This window comes from Cannabis sativa, chromosome X, assembly GCF_029168945.1.
Source record: "Cannabis sativa cultivar Pink pepper isolate KNU-18-1 chromosome X, ASM2916894v1, whole genome shotgun sequence".
Classification (NCBI taxonomy): Eukaryota; Viridiplantae; Streptophyta; class Magnoliopsida; order Rosales; family Cannabaceae; genus Cannabis; species Cannabis sativa.
In genome coordinates, this window is record NC_083610.1 from 47,908,234 (window position 1) to 47,934,229 (window position 25,996).

At 29.8% G+C, this 25,996-nt stretch overlaps 1 protein-coding gene and 2 long non-coding RNA genes across 3 annotated transcripts; 2 read left to right on the forward strand and 1 right to left on the reverse strand.

Moving 5' to 3' along the window:
* Positions 1-8,413: 8,413 nt before the first annotated feature.
* On the forward strand, positions 8,414-11,304 carry LOC115711844 (protein CUP-SHAPED COTYLEDON 3). Its single transcript, XM_030640109.2, has 3 exons — positions 8,414-8,887; positions 9,593-9,867; positions 10,385-11,304. Exons 1-3 carry the CDS (start codon positions 8,686-8,688, stop codon positions 11,162-11,164), a joined length of 1,257 nt encoding a protein of 418 aa, XP_030495969.1. The 5' UTR covers positions 8,414-8,685; the 3' UTR covers positions 11,165-11,304.
* Positions 11,305-11,427: 123 nt separating this feature from the next.
* Positions 11,428-13,677, reverse strand: LOC115711860 (uncharacterized). Its single transcript, XR_004010731.2, has 3 exons — positions 13,512-13,677; positions 12,034-12,530; positions 11,428-11,930 (listed from the first exon to the last, which is right to left on the reverse strand). It is a non-coding gene; the product is annotated as an uncharacterized LOC115711860 (long non-coding RNA).
* Positions 13,678-18,165: 4,488 nt separating this feature from the next.
* LOC115702788 (uncharacterized) lies at positions 18,166-19,839 on the forward strand. Its single transcript, XR_009684918.1, has 3 exons — positions 18,166-18,313; positions 19,039-19,113; positions 19,572-19,839. It is a non-coding gene; the product is annotated as an uncharacterized LOC115702788 (long non-coding RNA).
* Positions 19,840-25,996: the final 6,157 nt, after the last annotated feature.

A 25,996-nucleotide genomic window follows, 5' to 3' on the forward strand; every position in this document is an offset into this window, starting at 1 on the left:
CTTGGCCAGGGTATAAATATTTCGACAAGTGCTCTCATATGAAATTAAATCATTCGTGCTTTGGAGATGACTTCTTACTTTTCCATCATGGTGATTATATATCCATATTATTGATCATGGCCGGCCCTGAGGGTAAGCGAGCTAGGCGTGCGCCTCGGGCCTCCGAACGCTCAGGGCCCCAAAATTGTGAAAAAAAAAATTATTAATATGTAGATAAAATATTAAATAAAAAGAAAATATAACAAAAATTGTTTGGTCTAGTGGTAATGGATCTTATTGTAAACTAAGAGATCAAGGGATCAATTCACAAGCCCTACTTTTCTATTTTTTTTAAAAAAAATATTTAATGAATGTATAGTTATGAAAGATTGAACTTTGGATCTCTTAAGAGTTTTTAAAATCTTTACCAATACACTAAATCATTAGAATTATCATTTTGATAATAGTTAAACTATATATAGGGGTCCCAAAATTTGACTTCACCTTAGGCCCCATATACCTTAGGACCGGCCTTATTGTTGATGCTCAGAGGTCTCAAGTTATTTTCATTTTCCTCTGGTCTCCTACCGAATGATACTAAATATGTAGTTTACTACAGTGGTACGATTGATGCTGATATGAACAGGGTGTTGGAGGTCTCCGAATTCACAAGAAGTCAGTTACCTTTCAGGTATCTTGGCATCCAAATATGCTCAAAGAAAAAATATCCAATGCAAACTCTAGTAGTATTCTAGAGAAAATGTTACAAAGGATCCGAGTTTAGAGTTCAAGGAACTTATCCAATATGAGAATAGTTACCTTAATTAATGTAGTCTTGATTTCGATACACTCCTACGTACTCGACTTAGAGAATGATATTGCCTAAGAAGATTTAGTGAAATGTTGAAGCCATTTGTAGAGCTTTTTTTGGAAGGGAATGTCTTATAGCTCAGGTCCAAGACTAGTTACTTGGAATAATATGTGTCTTCCAAAGAAAGTGAGAGATTTTGGGATTCAAGAAAGTAATATATTGGAACATTACTGCCCTGAGAAGATATGTTTGGGTGATTGCCGCTAAGAAAGATAACTTGCTTGTGAGATGGATTCACAATGTGTATTTAAATGACCTTAATTAGAAGAGATTGGCAGCTGTCAAGGATGCTTTCAAAACCAAGATTGATTTGAATGTTTTTACTGCAAAGGTCTATACCATAAAAGTAGGGCACCTTTTGCTTTTGACACATGCAAATAAAGTCCATTAGAGTACTATTGTTTGGGAACGATTAAGTATTCCTAAATATCGCTTTATTCTTTGGCTTGTAATGTTGCAGAGGCTCCACACCAGAGACCAGATAAGAAAGTTTGATCCCATATAGATCTAACCTGCTTATTGTGTGGAGAGGCTAATCTTTTTTTTAATGTCATTATAGCAGAGCTTGCTTGAGGAGAATCAAAGATTGGTTAGAGTGGAGAGCACAAACAGAGAAACTAGAAAGATTTCTCCTCTCAATTACTCGAGAAAAAGAATTGAGCAAAAGCTAGGAAGAGTATGCTATATGCAGCAGTCTCAATTTTAGTTTAACACCTATGGCGAGTTTGTAATGATGTTTTTAGGTCTCAAAAACTATGACATATTAACTATACTGTACAAACAATTAAAGAGATTTTATATTAATCATATTGCCACTATAAAAAAAAAAATTACTTTTAGTGACAACATTATAGTCACAAGATAAATTTTTTGTGACTAAATGCGACTTTTAGTCACAACCAAAAGTTACTTGTAACTAAAATATATTATTTAGATACAAATTGTTACTAGTTTAGTTTTTTTTTTAATAAAAATCATAACATTTATTAATTAATAAATTCATTTAAAACAATAGAACGCACTTCAGAGGAACAGTCCTCCAGCTGAAGCACATGACCTGTAGAGAAACAAGAATCTCTTGCCAAGCAATGAGCCAACTTATTTGCAGATCGTTTCACAAAACACAAATCAACAAAAGATAAAGCCAAGAGCAAATTTCGAACATCTTGAACAATAAGACCAAACTGTGAAGGCATAAAAATACTGCTCTGAATTGCTTGGACACACACCAAGCTATTTGTTTTCAACATGACTCTATCCCACGAATGAGTTGCAATCCAACTCAAAGCTTCTCTAAGGCCTATTATCTCAGCAATTTCGGGTTGAACACAACCAATCTTCCCCTTCTTGAATACTTCTATCATAGCACCATGATGATTCTAAGCTACACAACCCATGCCAAAGCGCCCCTCTTGTTTAAATAAAGCCCCATCAATATTAACTTTGATCTTATTTAACTCAGGTGCAATCCAACGCTTAAGATTTCGCCCCTATCATGCAACAGAGACAACGAAAGACCCTTCCTTCCTTGAGCAAATTTATACTGATCAAGCATGTTCCTAGCTGATGCAACAATATTTGATGCAAACCAACTCTTTTTTGGCCAAACAAATTCATTCCGCGCGCCAAATAGCCCAACTCACCACAGCCACTTCCTCCATTTCACCTTCGTACCCTCTGTCGAAGATCCCCAATAGCTAGTTGTTGAACGGTTTCTGCATGAGTGTTACACAATGGACAGTCAGCATTGACGAGAACATGACATTTTTGGAGCTGAAATTAAGTTGGGAGCACACCCGAAGCAGCCATCCATAAGAATTTATTGATCTTAGGAGGTATTTGTAACGACCAAAGGCGCTTCCAAAAATCAGTATTGGCATCACGGCACCAAGCACCTTTAGATTCTTGTAAAAATTTATAGGCACTTTTAACCGAATAATTCCCACAAGTCTCAAGTCTTTAGTTCCAACCATCATTTATGGCCGAATCACTAAGCTGAATGGACAAAATAAGGTCCTGATCACGTGAAACAAACAAGTCTCTCACGACATCCTCATCCCAAGCGTGAGTGTCAACTTGAAAGAGGTAGCTCACCGATTTGTTCACAAAAGCAGGATGCCTTGTACGACATAGCTGTTAGAACTATGTGGAAGCCAAGGATCTGTAAGAATGGATACATTCTTCCCATTAGCGATTGTTCTTTGAGCACAAGAATGTACTAGATCTTTAGTTTCAAGAATACTTCGCCAGATGAAGCTAGGATGATCTCCCAATTCAGAAGAAAACAAGTTACCATGAGCATAATATTTTGCCTTATAGAGCCTACTAACCAAAGAGTCATCATTAACCAATAATCGCCAATATTGTTTCTCCAGAAGAGCAAAATTCAAGTCTCTCAAGCTTCGGAAACCCAGACCTCCTGCATGTTTATGACGACACAATTGCTCCCAACTCATCCAATTAATACCTTTACCACCGCTCGAATCTGAATACCACCACAACTTAGCCATAAGCTGCTCTAACTCCTTACAAGTGTCTAAAGGCAAGAGGAATACATTCATAGCATAATTCGGCAATGCTTGAGCAATAGATTTTAGCAATATCTCCTTTCCCGCACGAGACAAAATACGCCCTTCCCAACTTTGAATTCTCTTCCGAAGCTTATCCTTAAGAAAGCCAGGGATAGCATTCTTATTCCTCCCAACCGAACAAAGAAGGCCCAGGTACTAGCCATTTTCATCTGCCTCATAAATTTCCAGCATAGCACAGATAGAATCCCGCACCTCACTACAAGTATTATTGCTATAAAACAAAGAAGACTGAGTGAAATTAATTCTTTGACCCGAAGCCACCTCATAAGTACGCATCAGCTCCTTTACATTGTACGCTTCCTCCTCAGTGGCCTTACAATAAATATAGCCATCATCAGCAAAGAGCATATGAGAAATTACCGGTGCACCCCGAGTAATTTTACACCCCGTGAGTAAACCACTTTGTTCATAACTACGCAGCAAACTAAAAAAACCTTCAGCACAAAGAATAAACAGATATGGTGATAAAGAATCACCTTGACCTAATCCTCTTTGAGCAACAATGGGCCCTAACTCCTTCCCTCCATGTGAAATGGTATAGGAAACAGAAGAAAACGTTGCATAACTAAGTTAATCCAACGACCATCAAAGCCCATCCTTACCATCATAGCACGGAGGTAACCCCACTCAAGCTTATCATACGCTTTGCTAACATCAAGTTTAAGCGTCATATAACCATCCCTCCCTCTTCGTTTTCTCTTTAAATGATGCATAATCTCATAGGCAATCATGATATTATCTGAGATTAAGCGGCCTTGTAAAAATGCACTTTGAGTATCGGATATGATGGACGGCATAACACTCTTGAGTCTATTAGCAACCACTTTGGACACAATCTTGTACAACACATTGCATAAAGCAATTGGTCTTAAATTCCCCATATCCATAGGCTGCTTCTTCTTGGGAATTAAGACTAAAATAGTTTTGTTAAGATCTATAGGAAGAAACCCATTATAAAAAAATTGATTGACCATATTGATGATATCACCTTTAACAATCGGCCAATACTTCTGAAAAAAAAAGCCAGGGGTCATACCGACGGGCCCTGGGAATTTATCCAGATGCATTTAGAACAAAGCTTTGTGAACATCCTCATCTGAAACTGGTAGCAACAACTCGACATTCTGCTGTGATGATACACAAGTTTGCACATAGCTTGTGACTTCTCTCCAATCGGTTTGAGAAGATAAAAAAAGTTTGTTGAAATAAGAAACCATAAATTGATCCAAACCACTATCCCAATCAACCCACGCACCAGAACGGTATTTAAGTTTGGCAACAAAATTATTTCTTCGTCTTGTAGTTGCAGAAGCATGAAAAAATTTGTTATTATTGTCTCCTTTTTGTAACCATAATTGTTTCGATCTTTGACGCCAGAAAACTTCCCTTTACACATAACCTTCGGCCAAATTTTTCTTTGCTTGTTTGTTACTAGTTTAGTTTTAGTCATATATTTAGTTATCATAAATTGTGATTTTAAAATTAATACATTTAGCTATAAACATTTTAATTAAAATATAGAATTGATAATTTATAATTAGTCATAAAATTTTTTGTAATGTGTAGAGGCAATTCAAAAAGATTTTCAACTTAAAATTTTGTTGTAATGCCAAGTAAGGCAAAAGATATAAATAGGGGGATTAGTTTACTAAAATTTGTAGATGTTCTCAAAGCTAATGTATAGAATCAAAGGAGATTGGGCGTAGGGGAATAAAGATTGTAAACATAACACAGAAGCATTGTTGTTGATTGAGTAATATAATGAAGTCTTAATTATTCCCTCAAATATATATATATATATGGAAGAGGTTTCAATAGTTATATTTTTATTGTAACTATCGTGGTTATATTTTTTAAGCTATTGGATTACTATTAAATGGTTGTGATGAATTTGGAAATTAAATATAAATAAATAATAAATAACTTGTAATCTGAAAGTAACCTAATAATTTATTTCCTTATAAAACTTTAATTAAGATTAATTATATTTTAAAATTAAATTAATTATAATTGTTAATTAATTTTTTTGCAATTTATTACTATATAAGGATTTTTTAGCAATTTATTTTTTTGCACTTAAATTATTTAAAATTTTATAGCAAAACTTTTTATAATTTAAAATTAAACACATATAATTTCATAATTTAAATTTTATTATACTTGTAATCTTAATTTTAAATTATTACACTTAATTATTTTTTTTTTATTTAAATATTTAAAAAGTGAAATAAGTTGAAGGATTTTTTAGAAGAAAAAAATGGCTACACTTGTTATCGATTGACTAGCTTGAGGCCTCATACTTAAATAATTAAAATTATTATAAGAAGAGAATTTATCTAATTGTAACAAAATAATTAAATATCATTTAAAATTATTAATTATTTAAAAATTTATTATAAGAAGAGAATTTTAATTTGTGTCAAAAAAAGTTTAATTTTTGTAAAAAAGTAAATTTTATTGTAAATATTATAATTAAATGGCTTAATTATTAAAATAATCAGAATAAGGATTTAAATATAAATATTAATTGCTAAAAGAGGTCTTATTAAATATTTAATTAATTATTTTAAGAAAATAGTTAATTATAATTAATTAATTCTAAAAAAGGAATGTCTACCTATTAGTAACCTGCTATTACAGGTCAAAGAAAATAAACTCAAACTTATTTCAATTTGTGTAAAATAAATTGAAATAAGTTTGAGTTTATTTTTTTCTCTAAATATATAGATTTGTTTAAGTAAACTTATTTAAATTTTCTAATTTTTTTTTTAAAAAAAATTAGTTTATATTTTATTACATTTTTAATAATTTTTCTTTACTTTTAGAAAAAATTTCAAAAATACCCTTCTCTTATATTCTATTTAGAAATTTACGGCCTAAATTTTTAATTATAAAAATATACTTGTAAATTTTTAAAATTACAAAAATACATTTTGCTCAACAAAAATTAAAAAAAAAATCAACTACAAAACAATGAGAAATCAATCTCACGACAACTATAAATAAACTATAAAACAAAAAAATATATATATATATATATATATATAATGACAACTATAAAACAACTAAAAAACAGTTTATTTTTTAAAAAAAAGATATATATTTTTGTAAATAAAAAGATTCAAAACTTTAAAAATGAAATATTTTCAGTGTAAATATATCTTTGCAATTTTTTTCAAATTTTGGATCTATTATCTAATTTTTTTCTTTTCTTTAATATATGAGTTTATAAATATAAATAAGGTTGATTTTTTCTTCCCAAAATCTTAATTTGTAATATCTATTAGATTTTGAATAATTTTTTTCCTTTTTATTTTTTAAGATACGTGTTTTTAAATAAAGAAAGTTTAATAATATTTTTGTAGGAATAATTTAGATTTTTTAAGTAAAATTAATTTAATAATTTTATCAAGTGTTTAATAATTCATTTTATTTTATTTTTTTAGAATTAATAAAACTTATAATTTTAAAATTAATTTATTTAATAAAAGGGAGTAAAACTTAGTATTGGTCAAAAAATTTATGAAAAAACTACAACTAAAAAGCTAAAGTTGGTACAACCCAATTTTTGGAAAAAACTGTTTTGACTAAAAGACTATAATAAATTATTTTTTGGAGTTTTTTTATTTTTACACTTCAAAACAGTTTTTTATTATATTTTTACGGAATTCTACATAGAACCCCTATTGCAATTAGCGCTGCAACTTAAATTGCAACAAAAAATCGTATAGAAACATCTATTGTAACTAACGCTGCAACCACTTTAAAAACTCAAACCGTAAATTTGAAAAAAAAATTAAAAAAATAGTATATAGGGTAATTCCCCTTATTTTTTTTCAAAAAATTTAGTTAATTATTTATTATATATTACAAAATTAAAAAAAAAAATTGAAAGAATTTTTTTTTAAAATAAATAATATTTAAATTTCTAATTTTTTATTTTTTAAAAAAATATATTTATATTTTTATTATTAACAAACAATATCAATTTAAGTTTCTTATTACAATTGATAAAAATATAATTTAATAATATTAAAAATTATTTTTATCAAATACATATAAATTTATACTACAGAAAAAAATAATTAAAAATATATAAAAAGTAAAAATTTTATATGACATATTTTTTTATATATATTTATGATTTTCATGAATTAGATTAAAATATTATTATTATTATTATTATTATTATAATAGAATCTTAATGCAACACATTAAAATTTATAATTTACTAAATACTCAGTTTATTTTTTTTTTTTACAGTTTTGCTATAGTCGTTTTTTCTTAAAGCACAGCTAAAGTTGTTTTTCTTCGCAGCAGAGCTTTACTAAACTAACCCTAATATTATAAGATAGGTAAGAATATAGAGTTTGAAAACCAGATGAAAAAATGATAGATGATTAGGTATGTGTGATATGAATAGTACTGTAGCTACAGAACCCTAATGTCATCTAACCTGAAAAGAAAGCTGCTCACACACACACACTCTCTCTATAACCAAGATAAGATATATATATATATATATATATGCTCACACACGCACGCATAAACCTCTACACACTCAACTTTTGCATTTAATACACACCTTCCTAGCTCCTACCCTCAATTAAAAACACCTCCCACCGCCTCAAAAATTAATTTATTGTTATTAAATGAAAATCATTACTAAATGAGATGAGAAATGTTAAAAAATAGTTTTTGTTATTAAATATCGTTTATTATTTAACTTAATAAAATAATTTTTAAAGTACTGTACAATAATACCTTTATTAAATTTAAAAAAAAAAAAATGCTGAAAGTAGTATGTTAGTGACTAACACTACTCTATTCGGTGTCATACTGTTATTAGGATAATTAAGTATCGAATCTCATATAATTTTAAAAAATATCACTAACTAATTAATGGTAAAACTACTTAATTATTGAGCACCACTAATAACCAACGACAATGGTGAAAAATAAATGTATAGTCTTTGTCAGTTTCAAACGTAGGCCCCCACATCATATATATATAGTAACGCACACCCTCCCTTTTACTTTAATTATTAATAACCAGTAATGTATTAAATCGAACACTCATATAGGTCTTGGTCTGGTTGGTTGGTTGGTTTACTTTTGTCTTGGCTTGTTCTTCCCAGTACTATATATATAAACACATTTTATTTATATATATTATATACTATAAAACTCACATCAGCAAACCCCACCCACAAGATCATATCTATCATCATCATCATTTTCATCATGTTGGGCATGGAAGAAGTTCTTCTTGAGCTGAGTGGAGAACACATAAACGAGCAAGGCTTGCCCCCTGGGTTTCGGTTCCACCCCACTGATGAAGAGCTCATCACTTTCTACTTGGCTTCCAAAGTCTTCAATGGAACCCTTTGTGGAGTTGACATTGTTGAGGTTGATCTCAACAGATGCGAGCCTTGGGAACTACCAGGTTAATTAATTAATTAATTACTTCATTCATTATTCATTATCTCTTTTTTTCTCTTCTCACTTATATATATTTATCTTATAACTCATGATCATCCATAAAACCCTAACATCTTTTTAATATATATACGAGTACTTATAATTCAAAACTAGCTAGGTGCCTTTACTAAAAATCCAACTTAAACCCTTAAAAAAAAAATTTAGTATTTGTATGAGTATTGTTATTGAGGTGTCTAGCAGTACCTTTTAGGTAGCAATTTACAATTATTTAACGATATTCTTTAAAAAAAATTATATGAAACTTGAACCCGATTCTTATGCCCTAGCGTGTCTTTAATATTTGAAGTTGAGCTACTTCTATTTCCAAGAAGAAGAAGATGACTAGTTTTTGGTCAAAATATTGCAACTTTTCAGTATTTCTACAAGTCCGTACTGAACATTTATTCTCAAATCTAACTGCATATCTTTTAAAAATATTTCGAGCTGGAGCCATATTTAAGATAGAGAGACCATGCATATACCATGTTTTGTTTGAATAACAATACATAATATATGAGTTGGCTTGGCAGTGGCACAATGAGAAAAGTGTAAGACAGTATTAATAACTTAACTAATTTATTCTGACAAATTAATTTCAATAAAATCATATTATGTATAATAAATGCGTTATTAATTATATATAGTACTGTGTTGTTTTTCATGCATGCAGACGTGGCTAAGATGGGAGAGAAAGAGTGGTTCTTTTTCAGCCTAAGGGACAGAAAATACCCAACTGGGTTGAGAACCAACAGAGCCACCGGAGCTGGGTACTGGAAAGCCACCGGAAAAGATAGAGAGGTTTACAGTGCCTCCAATGGATCTCTGCTTGGTATGAAGAAGACTCTTGTCTTTTACAAGGGCCGTGCCCCACGAGGCGAGAAGACCAAGTGGGTCATGCACGAGTATCGTCTCGACGGTAATTTTTCATCCCGTCACACGCGAAAGGTATTTTTCTTTTTATTGAATCCTTTATATATATATATTACATTACACAACCTTAAACTTAGCCAAACTCAAGTGGTTAAGGTATTATTTATTTATATATGTTATGCTCTACTTCCTCCTCCGCACGTGCGACGTGAAGTTCAAGTTATCTATGTATGATGTATGTATGTATATGTAAATGTAATCATAGATGTTGTTAATTTGTCCTTTTCTGGGTTGACTTATTTTTATTGATTTCGTGGGAGTAGTGGTGGTGGTGCATGCCGATGGGGATGGACTAGACTGTTATTTTCACTTTGATTAATTATTATAATTAACCTTGCTGTGCTTGTCAAATCCATTTTCATTTTTATTTAAAATATAGGGTTATATATACTTATAGTAGTTTTGGATTCTGTGAAAACTTTGGCTTTGGTTGTTGTAACTTGTATATGTGTAAGCATTTATGACAACATTATTATTATTTGGGTTGATTTTTTTTTCTCTTATTTCTTTTCCAATTTGTATAAAAATGCAGGAGGAATGGGTGATATGCAGAATATATCACAAAACTGGAGAGAAGAAAAATCCCATCTTTCACGGACGACAGAGTTGCTTGCCTGCGTTGCTAGAAGCCCAACCCACTCCAACTCCAATGAAGGCATCATCATCATTATTAGAAGAATATGAATTCACAACTCAAAACCCAATGCGAACCATCCCAAGCCAAAACCTTTTCCTGAACAGTGGTAGTGGTAATGACTTGAAAAGCCTCATTACTAATAACCCAGTTGTCTCCCAATCACACCTCTTCCCGATACATGGTTTATCCACCAGTAGTACCATAGCCACAACAAACAAAAACCCATCAATATCAACATCATCATCATCATCTGTGTTATTCAAGTCCCTCCTCTCACATCAAAATAGCACATGGAATAATAAGCAGCAATGCCAAGAACAACCATTAACTGTTCCCAAACAGTGCAAGACAGAGACTAACTTTTCTCATTTCCAAGCAGCAACACAACCACTCCTCTCCTCCTCCACTCATCCTGATAAAGATAACTATAACAACTTTCTGCCTAATAATTACAATAATAATAATACCATGCTTTTCGAGAGCGATGATTATGGAGTACTGGGGCTGTTATCCTCTTCATCGAATGCTGCTCCTCTTCCTACTCATCTCCATGATATGTCCACTTCAGCAGCAGCCAACTTCAACAGGACCGGCTCTCAGTTTCGGACTCCCTTATCAGATCCTCTCATCAAACTCGCTGGAGGAGAATCTTGGACACCTTTCGATGCTTATTAACTCTGTTTCACAATAATATTCTCTGCTCAACTTTTTATGCATACGTTATATATATATAGTATCTAACTTCTTCTTTAATGTATAAGTGTTACATTGCTGAATCGAACCATATATTACAAGGGCTTTTTTTTAGCTATGAACACATAATTAGCCATCCCTTCAAAAAAAAACACATAACTAGCCTTATTATTATGGGGTTATTTTTAAAATACATAAGATAAAAATTCACGGGTAGCTAGCTCTGACAGAAATATATATATATATATATATATAAATAAATATATATATTATATATTATATCTGATAAAGGCAAACACAATCAGAAAGAAAGTAAAAAGAAAAAAACCTTTACAACCATGTATAGACAGAAAAGAAAAAGAGCTAGGTACGATATGCAAAGATCAGAGTGTGGATTCCCTTCACTCTTGTATCATTACTAGATATATAAATATATATATATATTTTAACGTTTCTTTCTGCACTTCTTCTCAACTGTCTACATTCCTAGCTAACATGATTCCAAGCCAAAAACTTATCAAGCTAAGAAAGAATAATATACGGACACACTCTGGGCAGTCAGACAGGCTCGAGTCTCAACCATTGTCTTCAATTTCAGAGCCCACTGAGAAATAGATATAGATAAAACGTGATGATCAATCTTCACTCCAATATATATTATAGATAGGTATAAATATCTGGTAATTATAGTCAGTCTCTCTTAAACTTGGCTGGATTTGATGAGTAGTCGCATGCATAGTCCTCTGATCTGTTTCCACAGCATTGTAAATTGTCAGCAGCTGGATTAAGCTCTAGAGATGACCCTACTACTACTAATATATTAAGCAGAACAAAATAGTGACTAATCGTACCCAATCACTGCAATACACACAAAAGGATAGATTTAGATTTCCAAAAAATCTCTCCAAAAAGAGAAGAATATTTGCGCCGAATTCCCCCACTTACATACATCCCTTCTCGACTTTCAATTTTACTTGCCTGTGTACTGAAAAGGCTGAAGATTTATCACTTTGTGCACACAAGGCAAACGTATTAGCCTGCTTTAATCTGAATCTAATACTAATAATAAGCGCAACCAGCAATGGACAATGATTGTTGTTTAACAATCCAAGTGAAGTGAATCAATATTACATTCATTGAAACAATATTATTTATAGGAAAAGAAATGAAACAAAATAAAAAAAGTATCTTAAGAAATTTAACGGTCAGTATTCCTTAAGAAAAACAAGTAGAACCATCAAACCTTCAATGAGCACAAAATTGAGCAATTAGAGACAAGAAATCCTTATTACATACTAAACTTCAAGAGCAAACTCTTACATCCATGACGAATTTAGTCAAGATGGCCCTGCATTAAACAAGAGAAAAATGGACTATTTCATAGTTAGGGGGCATCACCAAGCAACCAAACATCAACTCTGTTTTCAAATAGATTGATTTGATAAAGACATATCAGGAGAAAGGTAAAGACACAGGCCAGTGAAGTAACAATAACCAAGAGAACCATGATAAAATTAGATTGGTTAGTACAAATAGAGTGCATAACCAAGTACACAACAACAACTCTGAATTTAAATAGATTGATTTGATCATAGACATATCAGGGGAAAAGTTAAGATAGGCCCGTGAAGTAGTAATAAAATAACCAAAAAGAACCATGGAAAATTTGAAATAATATTGGAGAAATAAAAGTACTTATATGAAAGCCAATACATTCAAAAAGATCTGGCTGCCTTATTGTACGACTTGTTATGTGCAAGAAACATTGTAATCTACTCTATGCTCTTTCATTGTCGTTGTGACATTAACTTATAATTATGAAGCACAAATGAAACAAAAAGTATACTACTCTTCATGATTCAAGTAGGGAGAGAGGATTGGCTGAAGTATCTGAAATCAAATAGAATTCCTAGAGAAGGTAAATTTATAGGAATAATACTATAATTATCAAGAATCCCATTACTATAATTAGCATGGAGCTAATCTTGATATCAAACAAATGGTATTATACTATAATTATCAAGAATCCAATCACTTGTTAAGCAAGCTGATTGGCAGTCTGGCCATCTTAAAGACATAGTTATAATCCTCAAAGGAGAAAGCTTGATCTCTTGTATGATGTTATTTACTCCAACATGACCGGAGACATTCATGAATAGATCGCATTGTTATTTATAAAACTATTGGCACTAAGAACATCAATCAACTTCAAATAACAATAGAGTAGTTGTCTCAAATTTGATCAAAACAAAACAAAACCCTAATCCTAATCCTAATTGTAATCCTGGAAAATAAAGACAGGAAACACGTTAAGGAGGAATATACAGACCCATCATCGAAATCTCTTGGGGCCAGGCAAAACGGCGTACTTAGATACCAAGGCCAGCTTTCTTATCAATGGTTCTCCCTTCATAAACGCCATCTCTTTCACTCTTCTCCAAATCCTTCTTCTTCTTCTTTTCTGGGCTTTGATTTTAAATTTGCGAACGGAAATTTACATAGTATACTAACTTTTGCCATTTTTTTACAAAAATACTGCCAGACGGTATTTTTTACTTTTTTACTGTGTTTTTTTTATAAGTTTCATACTGCAGTATACTGTGTTAAGTTTCACTGGTGTTCTACTAGTGTTTTACTAGTGTTCTACTGTTGTTTTGAGTTAAACTGCTTTGTGTTTTACTGGTGTTTTATAAAAACACAGTATTTTTGAAAAAAATTCCATGTGACAGTATTTTTGTAAAAGTTAACCTAAATTCTAGTATTTTTGTAAATTTCCCTTTGCGAAAGGGTTTATTTTATAAATATGGCTTTTTTGTAAGTGGTTTAGAAATATATGGAGAAATAAAGAAATTTTATAAAAACTGGAAAAATGAATAAAAAATTTAAAATATGGAAATAACTAATTAGTATATATAATCTCTCTCAACTAATGATTTGGAAAGTTGAGAACCCCCATTTTTTAGAACTCCCATTTTTTCTAGTGTTTTGCTTAAGCCAAGATTTTTTTTTTTTTTAGCAACAATCAAATTATTTTTTATTGAGTAATAGTCTAATTTTTTGTTTGACACCCAATAATAAATTTCTAAAGTTTTTTTTTATAACTTTTAATATTCTACACAAATATTTATGAAGTTTTGTCATTGATCTTAACTTTTTTTTTTTTTTTTAAATTTGGATTTTAAGTTTGCTAGTGCCACACATAATGAAATAACATATATATATATATATATATATATATATTTAGCTATTTACCCTAATTAATATGAAGAAAAAAAAAGAATGTTAATTTTCAATATATAAAGATTAAAAAAAAAGGTAACCTAATAGTCATATAAGTGATATTTTTTAACACCATATAATTAATTTAGAACCTTAAAAAAAGCAATAACAAAAAAAAAACGTAGTAAAAAAAAGTAAAAAAAAAAAATTATTCTGATACTTTTTGGACACTATAGAAGTAACTATAAAAGTAACCTGGAACAATTAATAAAGATAATGATAAAAGGAACCTACTTATTTTAACATTATTAAAGTAACCTAAATAATTACATGCATAACAAATAGTAACCTAGTACTTTTAAATGCCATAAAAATTAACATATGCTAGAGACAACATCACAAAGTAACCCGATATATTTTTAATACCACTACCATTACACATGTAGTCTATTGGCAATATCAAAAAGTAACATAATATTTTTTTAACTCCACTACCATTACACATGCAACTTATTGGCAACATCAAAAAGTAACTCGATGATTCTAAAGTAACCTGGTACCTAGAATATTGAATTTAGTTGTGTGATATATTTTAAATGATTTTAATGCAAACATAATATTTTTTTTCCTTTTTGTCTTTTATTATATTTTTGAAAGTAACTCGGTACTTGAAATATTAAATTTTCTTGTTATTCTATATATTTTTTACACATGTAACCTATTAATAACATCAAAAAGTAACCTGATATTTTCTAAAGTAACTTGGTACCTGGAATATTGAATTTTGTTAGTAACATAATTTTTTATCTTTTGTCTTTTATTTTGCTTTCTAGAGTAATTTGATACCTAAAATATGAAATTTTGTTGATGTGCTACATTTTTTACACATATGTAACCTATTCGCAACATCAAACAGTAACCCAGTATTTTTTAAAATAATTCGATACCTGAAATATTAAATTTGGTTAATGTGTTATATTTCTTACACATGTAACCTATTGACAAATCAAAAGTAACCTGATGTTTGCTAAAGTAACCTGGAACCTGAAATATTAAATTAGGTTTAGTGTGTTATATTTTGACTGGTTTTAATGCAAAAGTAACATGTTTTTTTGTTTTTGTATTTTTATCTTTTATCCTGCTTTCTAAAGTAACTTGGTACTTGAAAATTTAAATAAAATATCATTGCATTCCTTTATAAAATATAATATCAAAATGTTAATTTATATTTAAATAAATAAATAAAATACTTTGTAATAATTAAGTTAAAAATAAAATAAACCTTCTACATATATTAATAAATAGATTTTTTAAAGAAAAAATAAAATAGAAATTTAAGTTAAGAAAGAATGATTATGTAGAGTTAAAATAAATAAAATAATTATAATATAAAAATAATATAAATGTATATATATATTAATGATTTGCTTTAAAAAATATTAGAAATCTCTAAACATAAGTTAATAAAATGAAAATGTGACTTTATTTAATAAAAACTTAAAAATATGGAAATATTTTTCCATACAATTAACTTAAATTGTAAAAAAGTCATAAGTTAAGTAAATCTCTAATTTTTCCATATCTATGAAATTTAAGGAAAAAATGCCATATTCTACGTAATTTCCTCTTTGCGAAACTGACATAAAAAGTGTAAAATTTGCAAAATGACCCATCTAATTGGGCTCAGGATCACACTGCAAATGAGAACAAATGGGCCCACACTATCATCTACTTCTAATTGGGCCTTTGACCATTTACTCGTCTATTATTAGCCCATTGTCGTTTTGATCAATTAATAGTCGTATTAACAAATCTCAATCACTAGTCTATACCACTAACAAAAACACTTTGTTGGTGTTTGCTTCAAGCTAATAAAATGGAAATAAAATAAATTTTATCCATTTTAAATTTTATTCAATTCTATTTTTATTTTTATTTCTGTATTTTCATTCCTTTTAATTAAACGTCATCTTAGATATTTAATATTTTAGTCGAATCCAAATAGAAGAAAAAAATTGATTTTCATCAAACCAATTCTATCCTTTATATTTTATGGTTTTCCTCTTGTGTCGTGGAACTTATAGCGCGGTAGTTCTCTGAGTGAGTGTATTTATTTCTCCAATCCTATTGATACGTCAAAAGAAATTAATGTTGGATTTATTAGACCTCTTTCTATTATTTTATTGTATTTTAATAGGACCTCCTTCTCTATAAAATGAGAGCTTCCTTAGCTTACTATTCACACTTTTCATTATCTCTACAAGGTCAAGGCTTCTCTCTCTTCACACTTTCTCTCTCTAAAAATTGTGAAGTGAAGCTAGACTTAGTTATTTTTCCCGAGTTCTCCTGTAACGCAATTAGCTTTTGCGATAATAAAAGCTCAAAGTAGACGTAACTCTATTACCATCACGATATGGGGAAGTGAACTACTATAAATTGTGGTGTTCTCTTTATTTTACGTTATTTTCTTATTTATCGCTATCGATTATCAGACGATGTACAGTTGTCTATTTTTTAGCGTCAATAGCTTCTCTCTCTAGAACTCACGTGTTTCTCTTTCTTGAAATTGTGAGAGGGAGCTCTCCTTAGTCAAAATTTCTTGTGCGCAACTTACATTTTTGAAATTAATAAAAGTTCGAAGTAGACGTAGCTCCATTATCGTTACAAGACGGGGAGTGAACTACTATAAATTGCGGTGCGCTCTTACTTTCTTTTCTTTCTATTTATTGCCACTATCACTTATCAGACGATACAGAATTGACCACTTTTTAGCATAAACAAAAACCCCAACATATACTCAACCACCTCACTCATTATCAACTCTCTCTCTCTTCTTTTTTACTCAGCGAAAAAATGCTCTCTCTCTCTCTCTCTCTCATATGATACATTTTTGATGGTGTCATAAAAATTTGATTTCTTTAGAGATAAAATGATACCAAATGATGCATTTGGAATGGTTGACGCTTGATTCTGTGTTGATGTTATGAATACTTAATTTTTTGGCCAGAATCAATTGTTAAACCATGCTTAATGATGATTTTGCAATGAACTTTGATTAAAACCTTAGTTCACTACAAAAAATTTTACTTTTAGTCACAGTAAAATTTGTGACTAAAGTAAAAAAAATTGTAACTAACTATAAAACATAATTCTATGTTGTGACTCAAAAGTCTGTGGCTATAGGTATAATTACAAAAATTAAAATTTGTTGTGACTAAAATTAAATTAGTGATAATGTAATACCCTAGAGTTAAGAAATGGATTAGAAAAACTCTAACTAGATAATTATGTATAATTGAAGAAATTATTTTATTATATAATTTAATATATGAGAATTTATATGATTTATGCTATGTTAAGACCCCATTGGTGAGCCAGGGGCCTTTTAGTAATTTTAACCCGAGAAGGGTCAAACAGTGAAATTAATTTATTAACATGCTTATGGGGCTATATTATTATATAGTATGCCTGTGTTGTATTTTTCAGGTGTGTTCTGACAGGTTGGCCCGATATAGTCACAACCGGTTATTTCGGGCCGAACCGGGTTCGGGCCCGAAATGCAATATTGGATTGAAATATTGGCATTTTATTTATTAATGATTAATCTGGAATTTATTTGAGTTTAAATAAGCATGAAATGTCATTTCTACCCTTGTATGTGTGTGGGTATGTTTTTTAGCCCTTGGGGCAATTTGGTCTTTTGACCTTTATTTGACAATTGATAAAAGATGAGTTTTGAGAAAATAAAATAGAATTTTCTGGCTTTGGTTCCCCTCATACCCAACCCCTCTCTCTCTCTCTCTGTCTCTCGCAAACCCTCTTGCTTTTCAAAGTTTGTTTGTTGGGTGAAATTGCTTAGATTTGGCCAAAAGTGAAGCTTTGAGATTGTGAATCTTTGAGCTTGGAATTAAGGTAGTTTTTCTATTGTTTTTATTTGAAATTCTTGCTGAAATTCTTGCTGAGTTCATTATGGAAAAAAACATGTTTTGGGTTGTTTTGCTCTTGATTTGCATGTAAGAAGAGTGAGTGTTAATTTTGATAGAGTTTGAGTATGAATTGCTTGATTTAGTTGTAGATTATATTGTTGAGTTCTTGGCTGAGATTTCAAGGAATTTCTAGGTTAAAATTCATGTTTTATTAGTGTTATGCTGCTGGAAAATGTTAGGGATTAAAGGATTTAAAGCTCAAGTCTTTGAGCTTGAAGAGTTGTGTGTTGAGCATGATTTTGATTTTGTGCAATCTGAATTTTGAGAGTTTTTGTTGATGTTTAATGCATGAAATGGTGTTTTAGACTCTCTGTTTAATGATTGAAAGCCTATGTGATGGTTCTAAGTTTTGGTTTGGGTTTGGATGTGTTTTGGGCATAATTTTCGTAGCTGAAAACTGAATTTTTTGGGTTTTTAAACCTAGTGGTCGTGACTATCATAGGTCTGGTTACGACCATGATAATGGTAGTTTATTAATTTTTATGAGTTTTTGTTTTTGCCATAACTTTTGACTCGGGACTCTGTTTGAGACGTTCTTTATATCGTTGGAAAGCTCTTTTCGAGCTCTATGTGATTATCTATGATTTGAATGCCAATTTATATTTTGTGGAAGTGGATTTAGGGATTAACCCTATTTGTGTAAAATCCCAGTATTGTGACTAGGATTACCGGCGCCTGGTCAGGAGCACCCGGGGATTTGGAATCTCTACTATTGCGGGACATCAGGTAAGACAGTACTTAGCACATAGAGTTATGCACGGTGGCGCTTATATTAGAAATGATATTTGTGAGTAATCAGTAACCGGGATTAGGGTTATTACCCTAACATGAGCGGTTTAATTGCTTAGGGTTATTACCCTAGTGATATATGTTATATGAATGCTATGCCATGATATATATGAGTATATGAGTATGTTAAGAGTTAGGGTTATGTGTTCAAGGCATAACCAGGTTGGACTTGGTAACTAGAACCGAGAGGAACCATTCTAAGGCCTTATTGTAATTAGACGTGTGAGCGCAACACGTAGGTCAACGCTGCGTAGATATAAATAGGCATTTGAGCGTAACATGCAGGTCTGTGTCATACAGGCATATGTGAATGGAATTACTGATTATATAATGTGATAAATATGTTTATCAGTGTTTTATACTATCTTGCTGAGCTTGGCTCACGGGTGCTCTAGTGTGCAGGAAAGGGTAAAGTTGTTTCTCATCAGCCATGAGTATGGGAGCTGAACGAAGAATGTACATGTTCGGGCCACACTAGACCAAGCGGGTTGGGGTCTACCAGTGATGTATTTTGAGACTCTGTTTTACCGCTTAGGTCGGCCAAAAAAAAAGAACTTGTAATAGTGTTTTGTAAATACTTTTGGGATCCCAACTTTTGTAACTTTTAAATTATTACAAGTTATTTTCATTCCGTTTATTAATAAAGTTTAATTTCCACGCTTATTTTACTAGTAATCTTGATTAGGGGATTAGGGTTTCATAAGTTTATTGGGTAATGTGCCTAATTATTTAGGGCGTTACAGACAACGTATATCTAAATACTATGATTTAGTTACAAGTAACTTTTTGTAGTGAGTAATGGGTTGTTTGGCTTCATAACTTAAAAATTGTTTTTAGTTTTTTGAAACAGAAAACAACTTTAAAAAACTAACAGGGGTCGTTTGGTCAAATTTTTAAAAATATTTCTTAAAAATTTAAAGCTAGAAAACAGAGTACATGAAAATGTTATTTTCTATTTTAAAAAATATTTTTTTGTCAAACATATTATACATATTTTATATTTTTGCTCACATACCCGAACTCAGACCTGGAACTGAACCTGAACTCGGACCTCGACCCCGACCTCAGACCCGTACCCCAACCTGGACCTAAACCCTGGACCTCAACATGGGCTCGGACCCCAGAATTGGACTTGGACCGCGACCCAGACCTAGATTGTAGACCCAAACCAAGACCTGAATCCAGACCTAGACCCGAACCCAAACCCTAGACCCTTGACCCGGACTTGGACCCAAACCCTGCCCCTAGACCCCAAACAACAAACCCGAACCCTAGACCTGAACCCGAACTTGGATCCAGAACCCAAAAAACAAACTCGGACCTTGGATAACAAACCCAACCCAAGACCTTGGACCTAGCTCCGGGTCTGGGATCCAGGATTTGGGTTTAGGGCCCATGTTTGGGGTCCGGGTCCGGGTTGGAGTCCAGGATCTTTGTTCAGGGTCCAGCGTACAGGGATTGGGTTCAGGTTCGTGTTTGGGTTTGGGCTGGGGTCCGAGTTCAGGTCCGGTCTGGGGTAGGATGGGTTCATGTCATAGTGTGTTGTAGAATATTGAATTTTTTTTATTAGTAAAAAAAATCTAAAAAAAAAAGTTTTAAGAAATCTTAGCTAAACATAATTAAATTTTTAAAATGACAAAAAATTGTTTTCTATTCTCACTTTTGAAAATACAATTCTGAAAATATAAAACTAAAAAACACAAGCAAACAACCTCTAAAAGTCACATTTAGTCACAAAAAATTTATATTGTAATTAAAAGGTTGTCACTAAAGATTGGTTTTTTTTTAGTGGTTGTGCATGGCTATTTGACACTTGTAAAATCTTAAATCTCATAAGACAATGCTATCAATTATCCCAATGAAGAGATGAGCACAAGTCTTTACAAGAAATGAATATAATACATTGACATTTGATTGAATCTTCTCTGATTTCATCTATAATCACAACTCGGTTTACATTTGAGTGAAGCAATTAATTAGCTTAATGTATACTAATTTGTGCTGAAGAAGTAGAAATGGGTTGGCCAATGTAACCATCAAGGAATTAATATGAGATAATAAATATTATGAACCAAACATAAATTTATTTCGTCTTACATTTATTACAATCTTAGCTACTTCATCTTATGGCTTGTCCAGAGCTGAGATATTGTGACGACAATAATTTAAAGTTGCACATGTTCATTGAAGTCTTGCTTGGTATTTGAGTGAAAGTTATTAGCTTAGTGGTTAAGATGACATAAGTTGCAGCATACGGTAATTTGTTGGGAAGGAGTACAAATGAGTTTGGCAATGCACCCATTAAGGAATGGAATTAATATGGGCCAACACATAGGTCCATGCTTCACACATTTTGCCCAAAATGGCCAAATACTACATGACATATATGCCTTCTCATCACGTGAACTCTTACTCTTGTTACACATACTTATTAGCTACCTCTCTTTCCTCTCCTCATCTTTATTAACTTTTCCCCACCACCACAAATATGAGTATCTCACCTTTATTAACTTATCTCTCTCTCTCTCTCTATCTATTGCTCTTGTTTCAACTTCCAAGTTCATTTAATATTTTGTTTAAATGAAGAATATATTAGAAAGGAGGAAGAAAAAAAGAAGCTTACTTGGGGTTTTCAAGGGTTTTGGCTATTTAATGACATTTAATTAAGTCGATAAGGTGCCAAACATAAAAAGTAATAAAATGGGGAAGTAGGCACACTTGTCCATAGGCTACTTAGTTTGAGTTGAGCTGAGTGCGTAAGAGAAACCATATTATATTGGACGGTTTTTAATGAAAGAGAATGAATTAATGTTAGAGTATCTCCCACCAGTGCTAAAGGATGATGTATTGTTAGTATACTTAATATTTTTTAAATGTATCAATAGTATTTAATATTTTTTTACGTTTTAATATCGTTATTGGTCTAATTAAGTATCGAGTCTCAAATAGTTTAATGTAATAATTTTTAGAGAATATCGTTAGTCAATTACAAGACGATACGTTTAGAATGTGCTAGGCACTACTGGTGCCCAATAATAAATTAGCAATGCTCCACTTAAAAATAATACCACTCCAATAATATTTATAAAAAGTGTGCTAAATTTGCAATATATTAAAATATGTATTAAATTTGATAAAAAAAATATAATATTATGCCAAATTTAAGCCACCATAATTTTTTTTTATTTACTATTGTGCCACTAATAATTATAATTCTTTCACTTTTACAAAACATACTTTAAATTCAAACAATAAAAAGGATTAAAAATATCAATTTTATATATTTTTAATAAAATATTAAATGACCATTAATAATAATTAATATTTTTTACTTATTTTATATCTTTTATATTAGAGTATAATTATAAATAGTAAGCCAAAAATAACACAAGCTTTTTTTTTTTTTTTTTTGTATCAAACTTAAGACAAATTTTAGATCTTAGAAAATGGTCTTAATTTATGATTTCCTCATTAAATTAGTATTAATATTACAATCAAGTTGGTCTAACACAATCTTCTATTAGGTCAAATACAATAATAATAATAATAAATAGAAAACATTGTTCCAAAATTGAAGTGTTTATATTGTGCCCTATTATTAAATGATATCTTAGAATCCATTCCCCTAATAAACTGATATTTCTTTTGTAACTTAGTAAGTGCGTTTACCAACTTTATTATTACTAATTAAATTTTGTATTATAATATATATTTCAAACAAAGTAAGAACCTAAGTACCCAAATCTAAAGTAAAGACTAGAGTCTTCCTCTCAAGAAAAATAAAATAAAAATTCTAAAGTCTTTTATGGCGACTACTACTACCACTAGTATTACTATGGCTACTACCCTATAGCATTTATCCATTACCACCACCACTCACAATTTCTTTTTATCTTGTCTCTTCTTATTTATTTATAATTATTATTGTTATAAATATGTATATATAGTAGTGATATTGAGCACTAATCGTGTTTTTGCAAAACACCATATTCTTAAAAATTATTTTTTAATATTATATGAAACTTAATGTTTAATTAAAAAAAAATTAAGCACTAATATAAATGTTAGCCATTCTCATATATATTCGTATGGCCTATCATCTTACTAAGCAAACGTAATCATTGCTACTTAGATTGGTAATTCCAAACGAAATAATATTGTGACCTCTTATCTTTTTCTTCCTTTAGTATAAATAATTGATCATTAAAAAAACTACATAGTACTAGCTAATTATTAAACTTTATCATGACAATAATAATTTACAAAAAATATGTACTCAAATATTAAATACATACATTAACAATATTTATTTCAACTAAATATATTTAAAGAAATATTTAAAAATATTATTGCTATCTAGTACTCCACTTAATATCATATTATTATTTGTGTAATTAAATATTAAATTATATATAATTTTAAAAAATAATTTTTAAATAATATCACTAACTAGTAGTGTCTAATAAAAATAAATAATAAATACATTTAAACAAAGTGATGAAATCAATACAATAACAATACTACTCAGATTGGTAATTTTTAAATAATTCATTTTCCTTTTTGGGATTTATCTTAATATTTTGCTTTACAAAGAAGTGACCTTTTGTGTTAATTGCACTTTGTGATTCGCAAACGTTGCCACCCTCACCATCCACTCACACATTAAGGTGATGAATTTATTTATATATAAATAAATAATGTTGCATGGACATATTATGAAAAATATATATTTCCAAGTTAATAGGTCCAAAAACTTGGTAGTTTGGAATAATTCTATTATAAGTAATATACTATACTATAGCTTGGGTTTATACACTTTGGGGCTGAATGTGACAATACAATATTAATTAATTAATAATATTTGTATGTTTTTAGTGCTCCATTCATTAAATAAAAAATAATCATAAATTAAGAGCGCCGTTAGTGAATTTTTTTTACTTAATTGTTTTGTCGTTCTACTCTTACAACGACTTCTGGGTGAGTGGACTAGTTTATATCCCATTAATAATTAAGCATATTCTTAGTGTGGACTGTGATTGTATAATTGCCTTTTCAACCTTATTTCATTATATAATAAAGCCATGTTTTGGTGACATTTGGGATCAAAACTAAATACTAGAAGCCTCTAAACTAACGATTCAAAGTCACAAAATAAGGCAACTCCAACTGAGTTGAAAAATAATACTGACAGATTTTTTCATTTATATTATAAAATATATATTTAAAATAATAGAATAATTTTTATAAAAAATAAAAAATAGTTGTAATAAAATGAATATATATTTTAAAATATAATAATTTTAGTGATGTACAGAAAAAAAAAAATAGAGAAATTGATATATAGTGATGTAAAAGTTTGGGATAAAATAAAAAAAATATAAAATTTTTGTGATGTATTTTAAAAAAAAAAAATAGAGTAGAAAAGTTGATGTGAGTGCTACCAATAATTTTTTTACTCTATTATTTAAAATACTTCCTCAAAATTTTACTTTTTGTTTTTCTATTTTACTTCACATATTTATATTACACTATACAAGATATTTCTTTATATATTTTTTTTTTTGAGTCATTTAAATATTATATTTTTTTATATATTTTATTAATTATAATGAAAAAGACAAAAAAGAGTAATGAAATAATAAAAAAAAATTAAAAGAACAAGAGAAAAATAGAATATTATATATAATATTTTTAGTTCACCACTATTGAGCTACATGTAGTTAAAAGAATAGCTATAAACTATTTTAGCTCTCTATTTATCTCATTTGTTGGATGTATAATTTTACCAAATTCTTTAAAAGTTTAATAAAGAACTATTTTAGCTCATCTATTGAGAATGCTCTAGCTTGAAAATGTTGAATCACTACCTACTTATTATACTTTGAAATAGGTCTAATTCATCTACTTTTCTAATTAAGGCAACTCCAATAATAAATATTAAATTTGATGTTAAATCAACATAAAAATAATAAAATTGTAACACTAAATTTTGTTCTAATCACAACACAAAATTACATTAAAACTACATTTTTTTTATTATTATATTATTTTATTGAATTATAAATAAACACCAATAATATATATACAAAAAGTTTATTTATAAATATATTATTTAAATAATAAAAGAAAGTTGATAGTATGACACTATTAACAATATTATATATAAGATAAATTTTATAGGATTAGCATAAATTTAATGTAAAATCTCAACAAATTTAAAATTTTAGTATACCTTATAATTGGAGTAGATCTTACTAATTGACCCATTTCAACTCATTTTATTTTTAACATGATAAAATTATCTTATTATATCATATTATCCAAATTTATATGAATTTAACATATATTTTTATTCCTAATTTTTATCGTCTTTCTCAAATTAAATAAGCGTTATAGTTTGAAAATTTAGAATCAGGATCATGTGTACTTATTAGTAATGGATTCATTTTGACCCTATTTTTTTTTAATTAAAATTAATTGAAGACGTTGTGGGATCATTAAACCTTAACCATTTACGAAAAAAATAAAAATAAAGCTTAACCCTTTAACCTTTCAACGAATATATATTTCTCGAGAAAAAAAAAAAGAAATTAATTAGCAATTTTCCTTCCAAATTTTGATATAGACCAAATCATGACCTCTGAATTTTTTGGCTGTGAAAAATTTCTCCTGAACTATTAAGATTGTTAGATTTAAAGATTTTTGTCTAATTTCATTAAATTTTACTGTTTCAGTGATTGTTTATGTACTAAACCATGCTCCCCAGATTTTGATATCTACCAAATCGTGTCTCTCAAATTTTGCTATGTACTAAATAACG